The sequence below is a fragment of the Epinephelus moara genome, chromosome 23 (genome assembly GCF_006386435.1).
Source record: "Epinephelus moara isolate mb chromosome 23, YSFRI_EMoa_1.0, whole genome shotgun sequence".
Classification (NCBI taxonomy): domain Eukaryota; kingdom Metazoa; phylum Chordata; class Actinopteri; order Perciformes; family Serranidae; genus Epinephelus; species Epinephelus moara.
Genome location: NC_065528.1, coordinates 22,371,408 through 22,386,883, shown reverse-complemented (window position 1 = coordinate 22,386,883; position 15,476 = coordinate 22,371,408). Strand labels below are relative to the sequence as shown.

The 15,476-nt window shown below is 41.6% G+C and overlaps 1 protein-coding gene across 1 annotated transcript in view; it reads left to right on the top strand.

Moving 5' to 3' along the window:
* The first annotated feature begins 1,125 nt into the window (after positions 1-1,125).
* Positions 1,126-15,476, top strand: part of dcn (decorin) — a 29,279-nt gene continuing 14,928 nt past the window's right edge. The window contains exons 1-2 of the mRNA XM_050036529.1: positions 1,126-1,582; positions 10,932-11,164. Of these exons, the coding sequence (XP_049892486.1) occupies positions 10,951-11,164 (214 nt within the window). The 5' untranslated portion in view covers positions 1,126-1,582; positions 10,932-10,950. The remainder of the gene's footprint in view (positions 1,583-10,931; positions 11,165-15,476) is intronic.

Below are 15,476 nucleotides of genomic sequence, written 5' to 3'. Positions count from 1 at the left end.
CGCGTATCATGCCGATGTGTAAGGACATTTTTTTTTTTTTTAACGTCTGTTTCTGGTGCCGGAAGTCACCGACCAAGCTTCCGAGTGAGACCAGGTTGGGATTTCCATTGCATTATACGAACGACTCAACACTACTTGATTCAATCATTTTGGTTTTCAATTAGCCAAAGTCGTGGATAGTACCTGGTACTTACCTGGTGGATTAAAAAACTGCTGACGCCTGACTGTTCGGAGAAAATCATCACTTCTTCGACACAGGACATCCTGTATAACCCTCACATTTTTGAATAGCCAAGCTACCGTGACTAGCAACCACTATTCTTTTATTTACATGACGCAGATTTTTTTTTTGAAATGGCAGCCTGTACACTAGGACATACACTACACCCCATCATTGACGAAGGGCAGACGTTCTTCTGTTTGGCTGCTGATGAAAGGATTCAGCGAGTGTCGCATTAAAGATGATGTCACGGCAGATTTGCGCGGTCTCTCTATGGCTATCAGCTGAAATTCCACTAACACTGAGGGAGTACGATCCGCATTGGTAAACTAAGTTGAGAAAAGGACCTGGTACCAAACCTGAATTGAAATGAGGCATCAGTCTTATTAACCATAACAACAACCTTTTCGGCGATGGTAGTAGCCGCATAAATCTTTAAATACCAATGTTATTTTCTGGCGATACGATTGAACAAAACACCATGAGGACTACCTCCCACATAGTCCCCCAAAATGCCTCCTTTGCTGTTTCGGGCCAATAAACGCTAATAAACCCAGGACTCCATTAAGGCAACCTAAACAACCTTAATCAAGGTTTGGGGAATGGGGTTAAAACAGATGGAGGTTTACTGAGAGGAGGTGCCAATCTGAACAGATTAGACAAAAGTGTGTGTGTGTGTGTGTGTGTGTGTGTGTGTGTGTGTGTGTGTGTGTGTGTGTGTGTGTGGTGTTTTTGTTTTTTCCTGGGGGTAGTCGGTGTCGAGGCTGAATGAGGATGAATGACAGAGAGAGTGTGAAAGAGGGAGAAAGGGAGTTTGTGTGCAGCGTTCTCTGCAAAGCTCCACACAGGACCTATCATTACCAGATGTCACAGTGAGGGTGGCTGCCAGCCGAATCACTGCTTATTGCTTTAAACTCCAACTCTCTGCCTCTCTCTTTCTCTTCTTCTTCTTCTCCTTCCTCTTTTCTTCTTTTCCCCCTCCCTTGTCTCTCATCTCCTCCTCTTTCTCTCCTTCTGCCTTTTTTTTTCTTCTTCCTCCCTTCTCCATTTCCAGCTGTTTTTGGAGCACGCAGCGAGAACGGGGGAAGTTCTCCACCAATTGTTTCGGTCCTGAGAGGAGCTCGGCGGTCGGACCCTCCCTCCTCCTATCTCTCTCCCCTCTCTCCTCCTCTGTTTCTCTCTCCTCCCCTTGTTGTGACAGAGCACACCTGCTTGATCTTGGCCGCACGCGCTCCGAGTCCAATTACCCCACAGGCCCTCGCAGCCACTTCACAGTCTCATCCCCCCACTCGACTGGATTTTTGGGAGTCAAGCTCATCTCGCACACTTCTGCTCTCTTCGCCTTGCTTCTACTGAGAACAGGTAGGTTGATACTTTAACTCTGAGAGAGGAGGAAAGTATGGGTAATCGTGGATGAAGTGTGGTCAGGAATAAGAAGATAGGTGTCATTGTGGATTCATTTTTACAGAGATAAAGAATACTCTTGAGAGAATTGCATGCTTTTTGCTGGATTTTGACTTTTAACACAACAAAATCATTCAATCATTGGTGATTTTAAAAAGTCACATAATTTGCTGATGATGTTATTTTATAAAGAAACAAATACTGCTTGTCTTTTGTTTGCAGCTGAGTTCGTTAAGCTGGATTTGCTGATGTCTGACTCACTTCATCATACATTCATTTATGCTGTGTATATTCCAGATATGTTGCCAGGTCTTGTTCCCACAGCTCTCTCTGGCTTTGTGATGAGAGACCTTTAATCATTTCCAGTCCAATCTGCATGCAGCTCGGTGAAAAGAGCAGCAGGCTGGAGAAGGGGGTGTGGTAGTGCAGTTGATGCTGGTACCTCACTCCTCTGCCAAAAAAGACTTATTCTCCTGGCCCATTGTTAATCTCCTGGGTATTCACCTTGGTTCCATGTGATCTTTTCAGGGCTTTGTACATTTACAATTTCAGCTTGTAGAGTTTTGTAATTTGTTGCATTTAGTGGTAGCACTTGTTTGATTGTTTGGATGTAACCCATATGGAGGTGAATTGCTCAAGCTAGTTTTGTGGCAAGTGACTCAGATTTGTAATGCTTACATAAAGAGAAGGGGTTGGGTTAGGGGGGAGGCAGAAAAATTTAGATTTTGTGAAGTTGTTTGCTTCTTCTGCTGGTCAGCATTTGCTAACGTAAGTGGAAAATGCATTAATTTGTTCCTTTTCTCTCTTTGTTTAGCTTTCTTTCCCTCTCTTTTTTTCTTTCCCTGTGGCGTTTGGGCAGTCTACAAACAAATGAGGGGGGAAAAAAGCTGAAACAACAGTGAGGATTTCTTTGTGTTGATTCAGCCCATTATTGCTTGTCAAGACTTCGATTTGGAGGAGTTGTTTCTGCTGCTTCTCACACTTTTCCATTTCAGCAGTTCATTTGAGACCATCACCAGACCGTTTTAACCCCAATCTCTTATCTGTCTGCTCTGCGGGGCCTGTTTCTTCTCAACCTCCTCTGCCCACTGTGGCGTTTGCTGCTGTGTTTTCACAGGAGCAGAACAGGACCCAAATTGCTAGGGGCAACTTAAAGTGAGAGGCTTTGAAGAGGAGATGAAGAAAAGAGAAAAAAAAAAAAAAGGCCGTACCTGGCAACGCACAGTGCCATTAATCCCGTAATGGTACAGCTTCCTCTATCAAAGAGAGGTCTGAAGGCTTCCCGGCAAGCCACCACACAACTCTTAGCTAACTCATTACATCCTTTTTGCCAGAAGGGGAAAAAAGCTAATAAGGCTCAGCTGCACTGAATTGCATTGAGTGGACTGGAGTGAAGAGGAAAAACAAGACAAACAAAACAGAATGAAAAGTGGGACTTAGAATATAATAGACGCTAAAAGAAGCATAAACAGTGCACTGAAATACATTCAGTGCAATAAAAGTACTTCAGCAGTTCATATTTTTGAGTTCAGCTGAGCAGATGTTGAACCAGAGAGGGAAGGTTAGGAGGAGACAAGGCCCAGATTTGCACTCAGGGGCTGCATTTTTTCCATCTGGACTTCAACTCTTTGGGTCAAAAAGAGCAAAAGAACAATGGAATTGAATGGACATCAGCCATCAAGTCTTTTTTCCCCCCTTTGCTCACTGGAATACCAGAAAGTTCCACATGTCAGTCTTTCAAGCCAAAGTTTTAAGGGTCAGACAGAGAAAGAAAATACCATAAGCTATGGGAGAGAAGCCGGGGAAGGAAGGAAAAGAGCACAAAAAGGGAGGAGGAGATGGAAAGAGAAGAAAGGGCGAGAAGGTTGGGCAGTTCGTCCACGTCTGTGCAGCGCAGACTGTTGATAATGGGACTGAGGTTGATGGCAGGCCGACAGCTCTTCTCATGGAACAGCTGAAATGTGGTTAAACCGCTCGCTGGCTTTCTCGTGCCATGGCTCCAAACAACATGCTTTCGAGACCCTAAAATGATCTTTCAATAATAGTTATGGCTCTGACACGTATTCCCTTTTTCTGCGTTGAGAAATGATATTGATTGTAGTGGTCAAATAAGTGTCTCGGGCATTCTTTGGAGCCAAAAAACACCCCATGCAGACATACATGGGAGCATGGACGGCTATTTTCCAGATAAGACTGATTTCGCCAAAGTCCTATTACGAGAACGTTTTGGCTCTGAAATTGTTTGTTGGCCGTGCCTTTGCATATTTTCAGATACACATGTTCTTGCTCCCCAAAATCCCCTGATATATCAGAAATTTGTTGAAAATAACGACTGATGACTCCTCACACCACCGCCAAAGGAAGAGCATCACTCGTGTTTTTACATTTCGGCATCGTTATCGATCATGCTTATGTGTGCAACTGTGTGGGAGGGGAGCTCACATTCATTTGCTGATGGGTTAAAAGGGCCACACGTGTTTTAAACGTCCTGTGGCCTTGTAAATACCTTCCAGTGATTCATTGCTGACAGACGCTCTGCAGAGGCAGACGAAGGCCTGTGGAGAGTTAGAAGGGAGGGGTGGGGGGTTGCGGACAGAGGTGGAGGGTGAGATGGTAGTTGGTGTCTGCTTTATATTGTTCCTTTCACTGCAACATGGTTTGATTTCCTTAAATCACGACACTGTGGTGTGTTCCCTTCATGCTGCAGAAGTTCAAGTGAAAGAATTTGTTGATATGGTAATGGTGCTACGGGTATCTCATTGATTTTCTAAGCTCGAACGTTTCAATGAAAAGCAGTGACAAAGAGGAGAAAGTGACAAAGCAAAGGAGGGAAAATTACTTTACTCCCTCATGCGAGCTCTGCTTCCTGTCTGGGAATCATTAGTAATGCTGGGGCCAGACTTAGGGGGGAGAGTGTAGGGAGGGAGGGAGGGAGGGAGGGAGGGAGTAAGAAGGATGAGACAAAAGAGGGACACTGGAGAATTGACAAGGATGCCGCCGCCACAGGAAATGTCAACCTCCACCCCTTTTTTCTTGGTCTGACATGGGATGATGAATCGCAGGTTTGGGAGACACGAGAGAAGAAGATAGAGATGGTTCCTGTGCCATGTACCACATGTCCTTTTCTGGGATGCGGTAGATTGTAAATCTTTTTGAAAATACAGACTAAACTTTCTCACGGCATCTTGGGCTTTTATACTTTTTGATAGATCTTTTGTATACCCACTATCGTTCTATGCACAGTGCTTCAACCAGGGCCCCTGACAGTGTGTCAGGCTTTGAAGCCAATTTTCATAGTGGCCAAACAGTGGAATTACAACTTCCGTGGTCTGTTACATGATGCCACTGAGCCCAAAAAGACTTTTCCCCATAGACTTACATTGTGAAAGAGATGTCTGTTTCTTTGAGCATCCCAACCCCTGCAAATGACTTGTTTCACTTTCTGAATTTGATCCATTTGGTCTGACAACAAGTCTAGAAAAGCCTAACAATTAAATCATTCAGTCATTCAATTAAGCGAAGGGCTGAACCGGAAGTTAGCTGCTTGGCTTGCAAACGTCTGTACCATAGATCCGACAAATTTTACACCCAGGAAGTCGAACTTTTTTTGGCTTATTGTGCCACTGAGCAACTTTCACAGAAATCAATGGGGCCACGCCTTGAACTCTGTATCCAGCTGTCTATGTATCCATGGTGTCAACAAGCATCTGCTGACCATTCAAAGCCCTTTGGCACTCTTTGGAAGGCTTTGAACCTTCATTTAACCTTTGTTTTCCTGGTTCACCATTGATTAAAGCTCAGATAAGAACTTTCGTGAACTTAATTCACTAGTACATGAACATCGTCACCCAGATTTCACAGAAGTCACCATATATGTCTTTAAAGTTAAGTCAAAAATGGCTAAATGCATCACCCTAAAAGTCCATCAGTGGGAAGCTGGATTAGGTATAAATGTCTTCCATGTTTGCACTGATTAGTGTCAGTCCACTTCTTGTGAATAAAGCCTGTCCAATTTTCGTCTTGTAAACTAGCATACAGCTGTACCACAATGTGATAACTGGCCAAGTTCCCCAGTGAAGCCATGCTGACTTGATACATTGTAAAACCAACTCTGGAGACTGGAATTTATAATGGTTCAATGGGTACACCCAATTGCCCAGTTAGTGAGGTATCAGGTGAACATGCTCTATCTGAAAGGTTATTAAAAAGAAGTGGGGATACAAACAAGAATCATCTGCAAAAACAACAAAGTTTCATCTCAGCAATGAGTCAGTTTTAGGAAAAGGTCGTAAAGAGTCAGATCATGTTCCTGAGCTGCAGGGCACCAAATGAAGTTTGATTTCCAGCTTGGTGTGATCACTGTGAACATGAAAATGATAAGGGGAATACCTTTAACCCATAACACAAATCGTCTTTGAAGAGATAAGCAATGCTGATACTGGCAAGGTGTGAAGTTTGCATGGTCAAGTCATGTTCCAGCATGCTCTGTTGGCAGCCCTCTGGGTTCAGCACACACACAAACACACGTGTGTGTTTGAAGAGCTTCAGGTGTCTGTATGAAGGTGGGGGCATCTTTTTAGAGCAGGGCCGTCCTGCAGGGCCGGTGGACACATCTGAGCACACTGGTAATGAAAGAACCGACGCCTGGGGCACAGCAGGTTGTCTCATGCATCATCCTCAGAGGCTCATACCTGCTGTGAAAGGCATTGAATTTCAACTTTTTAAGAAAAGATTGCATTTTGACCACAATTCCTTGTTCTGTTTTGAATTTAAAGTGACCCCCGTGTTCGCAGAGAGCCGTCGGTTGCCCACTATGTTGACACACGGCAATAAATCTCCACAGTGTACAGCCCTCCATCTCCAAATCCAAAATCCCCTGACCCAAAAATATTGATACCAATTATAGTTTATTGTGCAGCTGTGGTTACAAATTGTTAGTTAATGTACCCAACAATAATTCCTGACAATCCCTTATATCCCTTTTTCCTGGTAGTGTTTCAAAATCTTGTTTCAGTCTCATCATCAACAACTCCTGGGCCTGATTATGACTCACAAAGTAGCAGTAATTCTTGTCTTTGCAGTAATGCTGCAGACATTAAATGCCCATAGAGCTTAGTTTAAGTTCACTCTCTTCTTCTTCTTCTTTTTGCCCGTCTGGCTCACATTAAAGCTGCTGAAGAGTTTATGGACAAAGGTTGATGGATTGATGGCAGGACACATGAAGGGCCATTTGAAATCCTGCACCAATGCACATGTGCATGTACATACGTTTATGTGCTAGTGGTCATGGGTCAAAGCGGGGAGATAAGGCTCAGTAATCGGCAGTGAAACTTGTGTTATTTTGTGCACATTGCTGTGCCTTTAAACAGAGCTGGTACACTTTGCTTTGAAGATAAATCTGAATGTTCCAGCCTGCAAGATGTGCCAGATGTGAGGAGTTCACAACACTAGTACCTCCTGTGAAAAGTGATAAACTGACTTTCAAATACTTTCCAGTATTGGCGATTAACGTATCATACTACGAGACGAACGCATCTGGCATCCAAGCAGGATAAAACACACCATCAAAGGCATCTACAAGCACTTTTTAACCCAGGAGTGCTTTGCATCCCTAAATCCAAAATGACGGCAGAACAGTTCTGCCAAGTCTGCAGACAAGGTTTTTGTTGGATTGAGCTTTTTGCTGCGCTTAGATAAGAGAACTTGACACAGCCAAGTTTACTCAGTCTGTCGAAGACTGGAACAAAGTGTACTCTGGATCTACTGTATGTTCAGACTCTTTGTCTCAACGCCTCCCACTACAGTACGTACTCCATGTTTCCAAGCGAGACAAAATGGCAAAAGTTTTGCACGGAAAACTGCATCTACACATAAAACATGGTGTGACACAATTCCAGGCTCTAAGTGCCGACTTATGAAATCACCCCTTTTGAATGTTTTTCAGGTTTTTCCGCTTCGTAGCAACAGAACGAGTGAAAAAGAAACTAAGAGAGGCAGAGCCATTCCATCCAACACAATTCCCTTCTGAATGGAAGTGATTTCAAGCTTGGTCGTACTGTATGCAAGCACTGTAACCACTGGACTGGAGCTGTACAGTGTGTCAAAGTGGTGGCTGTTTTGTGGACAGGCACTATAATTACTGCTTGTGTTGAGAGTCCCTCTGAGCCGTGATCCCGTGACCTGACGTAACCCTAACCTGGATTTACACTAGCATCAGCACATCTCTTTCTCTTGCTTTCTCTCACTTTTTTAAACGTTTAAACCTTTTTCATTTACTATTTTTACTCGCACATGCAGAATGTACAATTTAAAGGTGCACATACAACATGTGCACTTGCTTTAATGCATTTAAAAACACAATTTATTGCTTTTTTTACACCTTAAAACATGCAAATGTACACTCAAATGACAGAAAGAGAAAAAAAAAATACATCACATAAGCATCAAACACATACACACAGACCATATAAACCAGCCCAGAGTCACTTTCAACTTTGGCCAACTTATGGTTTTGGGTCAGTTTCATCATCCTGGTCAAGATGTTCAGGTCAAGGTCCGCTACAGACCAGCTACTCCCAAATCATTTGTTAGCAGCTGCGGCTCCAATCCGCCCTTCAATTATTGTGGCACCAAGAGGGAAGGAGCAACTTTTGGCTATACGCATGACAAGCAGATTGCTGGGTCTTTGAGACTCTGTGTGTGTGTGTGTGTGTGTGTGTGTGTGTGTGTGTGTTGCTGTGTATAAGGTCAGGGAGTTTTGTGGATCTCCACTGTTCGAGTATGAGAGAGTGCGTGGATGTGTCAACTGGTTTGTGGTTGTGTTTAGAAATAGAAGACAGCATAAGGAAGCAGGATTCTCCCAGTGACTCCACGAGTACAGTTGATGCGTCCTCCTTAAAATACTTTAATGGCAAACAAATGATACTGTGATTTATTACTTTTGAATAGAAAATATAGCACAGTGGTGTACAGAGTGGCAGCTGTGAAATTTCCCACGATGCATCCCCTATGTAACACTAAAGGCTGACGCAGATGTTCCTTGTGCATTAGTCAATGTTTCATTGTCTTTTGCAAAAGCAAATTACATAGGCGCATTGTATTATGGAATTTAGCTCAGTGGACCAACGACAAAACATATGAACACTGTTATAGTACAGTGACTTCCGAACAGGGGTACTTCTCCAGTTGTAGGGGGAAGGTGAAAAGGTTGTTGACTAGTTTGAAAAAAAAAAATACAATTTTGATTAAAAAATGTACCTGTAGTCACCTGTTGTGATTGAGAGTGTTTTAAAATGACTATATAGAAAGCAAAAAAAAAGCTAATGCCAAGCTAAAATTAATACACTGTACAAATAGTTAGAAAAAATAATGGGTAAATGGTTAAAACAGATAATTACAAGTAGACTAATAGATACATTGTTGGATTGGTTAGCTAAAGATTGAGTATGGTGACTAAATGGTAACTAAAATGAATGGACAAATGTTCAAATAGCTAGCTAAAAGTAAGAGATATATGGTTGAAATAGTTAAACAAAAGTAACAGATAACTGGTTAGAATAGTGAAACGTAATGGATAAATGGGTGAAATAACTAGCTAAAAGTAACAGAAAAATGGTCAAAATTGTTTGCTAAAAGTTAGGGATAAATGGTTAAAAAATAGCTAGTTAAAAGCAACGTACAGTATAAATGGTTGAAATAGTTAGCTAAAAGAGATGGATGGCTGAAATAGTTAGCTAAAATTTACAGATAATTGGTTGTAATAGTTAGCTAAAAGTGACAGATGGTAAAAATAGATAGCTTAAATTAAGAGATAAATTAATGAAATAGTTAACCAAAACTAACGGATAACCAGTTACAATAAATGAAATAGTTAACCAAAACTAACGGATAACCAGTTACAATAGGTAGCTAAAAGTAACAGATACCTGGTTACAATAGTTAGCTAAAAGCAACAGATAAATGGTTAAAATAGCTAGCCAAAAGTAACAGATAACTGGTTACAATAGTTAGCTAAAAGTGACAGATGGTAAAAATAGTTAGCTTAAATTAAGAGATAAATTAATGAAATAGTTAACCAAAACTAACGGATAACCAGTTACAATAGCTAGCTAAAAGTAACAGATAACTGGTTACAATAGTTAGCTAAAAGTAACAGATAACTGGTTACAATAGTTAGCTAAAAGTAACAGATAACTGGTTAAAATAGCTAGCTAAAAGTAACATATAACTGGTTACAATAGTTAGCTAAATGCAACAGATAATTGGATGAAATAGTTAGCTAAAAGCAACAGATAAATGGTTAAAATAGCTAGCTAAAAGTAACATATAACTGGTTACAATAGTTAGCTAAAAGCAACAGATAATTGGATGAAATAGTTAGCTAAAAGCAACAGATAAATGGTTAAAATAGCTAGCTAAAAGCAACAGATAATTGGATGAAATAGTTAGCTTAAATTAAGAGATAACTGATTTAACCAAAAGTAACGGATAACCAGTTACAATAGTTAGCTAAAAGCAACAGGTAATTGGATGAAATAGTTAGCTAAAAGTACAGGATAAATGGTTAAAACACCTAAAAGTAGCCTAATGGATTCATTCTTAAATAAAAATGGGTGAATGGTGACTAAATGGTAACTAAAATTAATTGATAAATGGCTGAAATAGTTAGCTAAAAGTAATGATTAATGATTGAAACACAGTAATATTAGATATCTAATGGTAGCTTAATGGACAAATGGTTAGTTAAAATAAGCTGTTTAAATAGTGAGCTAAAAGTAATGAGAAATGGTCGGAACCTCCAGCTTTTGCCATTCCAATGCAAATGGTAAGAATGTAAACTGGCCGTAATGTTGACAATGGTTTCTATTCCTAAACATAATCATTAGGCACCCCTGGGACTTGTCCCTTCTTGACGGAGTAACGTCGTGTCATTTTCTCATTTTTCTTACACTGACCCCAGCTTTATCACCTTTCACCTTCTGCCTAAAACTGACCAGTTAAATAGCTTATTTGGCCAACCTCATTAAATTGTTACACCCAAGTGTTTAACCCTGTAGCCTTTAGCCCTCCACCTCTCACCTTTGCCCTTTGCTTCTCTAGACTTCAATCAATGTCTCTTGTTTGTGTCTTTCTCTCACTGCATCCTTCTCCCTGCCCTGTGAAAATCAACCTACTTTCCTCCTGAATATCACAGTGAAGGAGAAACGAGCAGTTAAACAGAAAATGGTAGTTTCAAAAGTAATCATAGACAGACTATTTTGAAAGTGTATCCACCCAAACCTTTGAACTGTGTCTTCTCGTCCTCCAGGCTTCCTGCTAGTAGCACCATGAGGTCAGCCTGTCTCTCTTTGCTCCTGGTCACGGCCTGCTGGGCTCTGCCCTTCCGCCAGTCCGGCTTCCTAGACTTCATGATGGAGGATGAGGCAGGATCGGGTTTGCCTGAAGATAAAATAGATGTAAGCTTCCCTCCCATGCCTGAAGGACCCAAGTGCCCCTTCAGATGCCAATGCCACCTGCGAGTGATCCAGTGCTCTGACCTCGGTAAGAGAAGACATCTCCCATCGATGGTTCATACGGTTGTGTATAATTCAACATGTTCTCACTCCCAACTTGTCAAATGTGGCAGCTTGGTCAGTGGCCCTACTCTGCAAACTATGATGCTCTAGGTCAGTGGTTCCCAACTTGTGGGCCGTGGTCCAAAAGTGGGTTTGGGGTCCATTTTAAATGGACCACAAGTGACTAAAGTTTGTAAAGAAAAAACACATTTTATTTTGAAGCTCAGCACAGCTACTTGACAGAGGGGGCAAACTAGCTCAACGACATCACAAGTATGATGCTGAATATATTAAACTATGTGGAGTTTGAACAACAGAGAAATCTAGACCCCGTACCTAGACCAGTTGGGTACCGCTCTAGTATCAGTTTTGGATGCTAAGGGATGCCGTGTCAATCTCTGCTTGTTACATGCATAGTGTATTTTCAAAATAAACGCCTGTGTACACAGGAAATGCATTTTGTCACCAAAATGAACTCAGGTTAAGGCAATAAGACTTCTCACTAAGGTTTAGAAAAATATGGCGTGGGTTACATGACTTTACCTTGTTAATGATTATGTGACACATGTAACATAACACATATGTAATGTAGTTTGAAAAAACTCAGCATTTCACATAAACAATTGTCACTTAGGTAAATTTAATACATAGTTTATATTGTGAAATGGTCATGTTTAGGCAACAAAACTACAAAAAAATTAGGTATTGGCTTAAAATAAGTGTTCGTTACATAACGTTAAGCAAATATGTCAGGTTGTGACATCAGAGCCCAACAACTATACGTAAATCTGTAACATTATGTTAAAACAGTGGTGACTATTGGTACGTAGTTGCTAAACGTTACATAAACAGCGCATTCTCATTCCCAACTCGTTAAATATCTTTGTCTATCCATCTATTGGGTGGGCGATACCAACGCAGAAAGGAACCTTTTGAAGCAATGTTTTATGTTGCATCAGCTTGTAACGGCAACTACGCAATATGAATGGTGTATTTTGAAAAAGACTGTATGAATCTATGAAGTGACTTTTGAAAAGACACAATTCATGTAACAAGCGTAAATGGACACACTGTCCCATAACGTCAACAACAGACGCAGTAGGTAACCTAGCACGTCATATTTAGACCTGAAAGTCCACTGACAAAGCGGCATTATTTGACGAGTTGGGACGAAAAAGTGTTGGTCAAAACAACACTGACTTGTGGTTTCACATGTCTCTCTTGGGTGAAAGTCCGTTAATGTTTGACCAATCCACCTCCCCTTCCTTGCCAACCGGAATCAGGTTCCTATGGCCACTGTGCAAGCTGCTGTTTTTGACGTCCTTGGAATTAGAACAAGCTGTATAATCCACGGTCATCATCACCATCGGTTATCTTGGTTGATTGTACAGATGCTGTACATAGCCAGTAATTCCTACAATTACTTCAAACTAAATGTAACAAGCTTCTTGTTCACATCCATTTTCTTCATCTGCTCCATTTGGTGTTCTGGCCTGGATTTTTAAACAGATGAGCTCACTTTGATGGATAAGATGAGGTCAGATGGGTGTCTGCAGTAGTTTTACTGTATTTTTATTGTGCTGAGTGATTTTACTGGTTGTTAAGAGCAGAAAAAAGTCCCTGACTTTACTAACCGTCTCCACCGTCCACCCAAACCCACTGGGTCATTCCAGGGGTATGTTATGTTACACATTATTGCAAAGTCTTCCAGAGAACATGACACCGGTGTCGACACCTTAAATGCTCACAGATGCTGTGAGCCTTATGTCACTTCCTGTTACAATTACATTACTTGCTCTTTCTGGCCAAACTGTTTGTCAAGCAGTGGTGAAGATTAGAGGTTAGATTAATCATATGAAAGTCCTGGACAAAACTTCCAAATCTCAATGTAAAGCTTGCTCACCAAGGTTTGGAAGACCCCAATTACTTTATCGGCTTTTAATTCAGCACAGTCACAACAATTTACTTGGCTGTCGACTTCATTGTTTGGTGCGGATCCACTCTGTTTGTCTAATCTGATGTATAGCATATACAGCCGCTTGAGTCATCTCACAAACCTTGTCACAGAAAAGTCCCTGACCTCATTTATTCTTCTAGACTGCGCAGTTGGGTTTGATAGTTTTTTGGCTCTGCTTTTATTTGGAAAGGATGGGGCACAAGCTTCAAGGAGGCAGATGAAGGAGCGGGGGGAGTGACACAGATGGACAAACTGGGAGGATGAAATAAAAAGAGGAGTAGACAGACAAAACCACTTTGGTTTTTGTAAGCTTAACAGGACCGGGGTTGAGCGTTTCGCAGATTCAGGATGTAGTATAAGCACAAGCAGAGCACGCAGACAGGCAGGTGGCTCGACAGTCAGAACGACAGACAGTTGGAGAGAGTGATGTTCAGGAAAAGACCGGTTCCATTACATCAGTCCTCCAGCCGGGGCCCCAGTCAGCAGCGGCACTTTCCCCAGAGAGGCAGCTCCATGGCTGGATTCTCAACTCCTGCATCAGCACTGTTGGCCCCGCGCCTCCATCTGTTCTCCAGACCTGCTGGCCTGCACGCAAACACACACACTTGCACGTTGAGACACACACAGGATTGATACTTATATGTATATATTTGGGCACACACACACAGGCCCGGGCATGAAAGAAGAGTCTGCTCACCATCCTGAAGCACCCTGTCGTTTTTGTAGATGTGGATTTTTCTCCCTGCAGCTGGTGGGATGACAGCTAAAATATTCAGGAGAGGAAAATTCAGCACAGGGTTCAAATGAGTTGTGATTATATTTGCCAACTCTGTCAGAGTTTCTTACACAGCGGCCTTTTGTTCCTACAAGTACTACGATTAATTGCACAATCAGCAGCTCCTATAACTGAAACATTATTTTTATAGATAGTGATTGTATAAGGTGTGTAGCTGGCGGGTGCACACATCATATCTACCCACACTTTCGAACTGACTTACCAAAAACTCCAAGCTTACTCACATCCCATGAGGCAATCAGGCCTTTGATGATGCAGCCAGATCAACTTTGTGCCCGACCACAGTGCCAGACAACGAGAGGACATTACATAAACACTGTCATTAATACTTGGAAGTGCTCAAAATGAGTCCAGTCCAATCCAAAGCAATCATACGCTTCATATCCCAATCACTTTGCTTTAAACTGGAGTGATTAATAGTGACTGTAATATTTTGGGGGGGCAAGACTTCGAGCCCTGTTTGTCTTGTTCACTTCCTGCCAAGTGGCTATCAGCTGAAAAGTGAGATGCTGACCCAAACATGTCATTCGAATAGTTTATTTGCACTTGTCAGTTTGTGTTATTATCACCATCACACTGATTACAGCGCTAATCGTTTTGCTTCATACGACCCACCAAAAGATAACTTTCTTTGTATGAGACTTCCCCTTTGTCGTACCAGAGGGAGTATTACAACCAGACGGGTCTTGGTTTTGGCTCTTAATTTTAAAAAATGCAGCAATTATCTCTTTTTTAATGCTAGCAGCCTTATATTTAAATTAATCTGAAGCATATTAAGTTTGTTTTTACGTATTTTAAGAAACCCTGGGGTATAATCAACAGCTCATTTGTGTTTTCCACCAATTCTTCCCCAGATTTCCTGTTACAGGAAGCAATTTTGGAGCCATGTTTGTCACAAGATCATTTAGTTTACTGTGAAACTGTTGTGAAGAGTGTATTCTTGCATCAGGAAATGCAATAAATTGGATGTAAGAGGGCAAAAATCTGGGTGAAAAATTGGTTGTAAAACATTTTTCTTTAAAGGTCCAGTGCGTAGGAATTTGGGAGGATAAATGGAACATAATATAATGTTTTCTTTAGTGTATAATCACCTGAAAATAAGTACTCTAGTTTGTATTTACTTAGGTTTGGAGTCCTCATCTACAGAGATCATCATGTTGCACCGTCATGTTTGGTTGGTGCACTGGCTCTAGATAGGGCCGTTCTTGTTAGTTTGCAGCCCCTCCACAACAAGCAGTATTAAAAAAAAATGTCGGTGAAGATTCTCAGTCATCCACATCATGGTAATCATAAGTGCTAATATCGTAGGCAACTGGACTTGCTTGCATTTCTTGAAGACGTTTCGCCTCTCATCCAAGAAGCTTCTTCAGTTCTAAATGACTGGTACGAAGTTGCAGGCTTTAAACCCTGTGTGGGTGGGAACCCTTGCAGAGTCGTAGGGGTCACGTGAGCTCTTAGTTTCAGAGTCATTAAGGTCACCATGTGAATCGTTGACCCACCTGGCCACCAAGTAATGCAAGCAAGTCCAGTTGCATACGATATTAG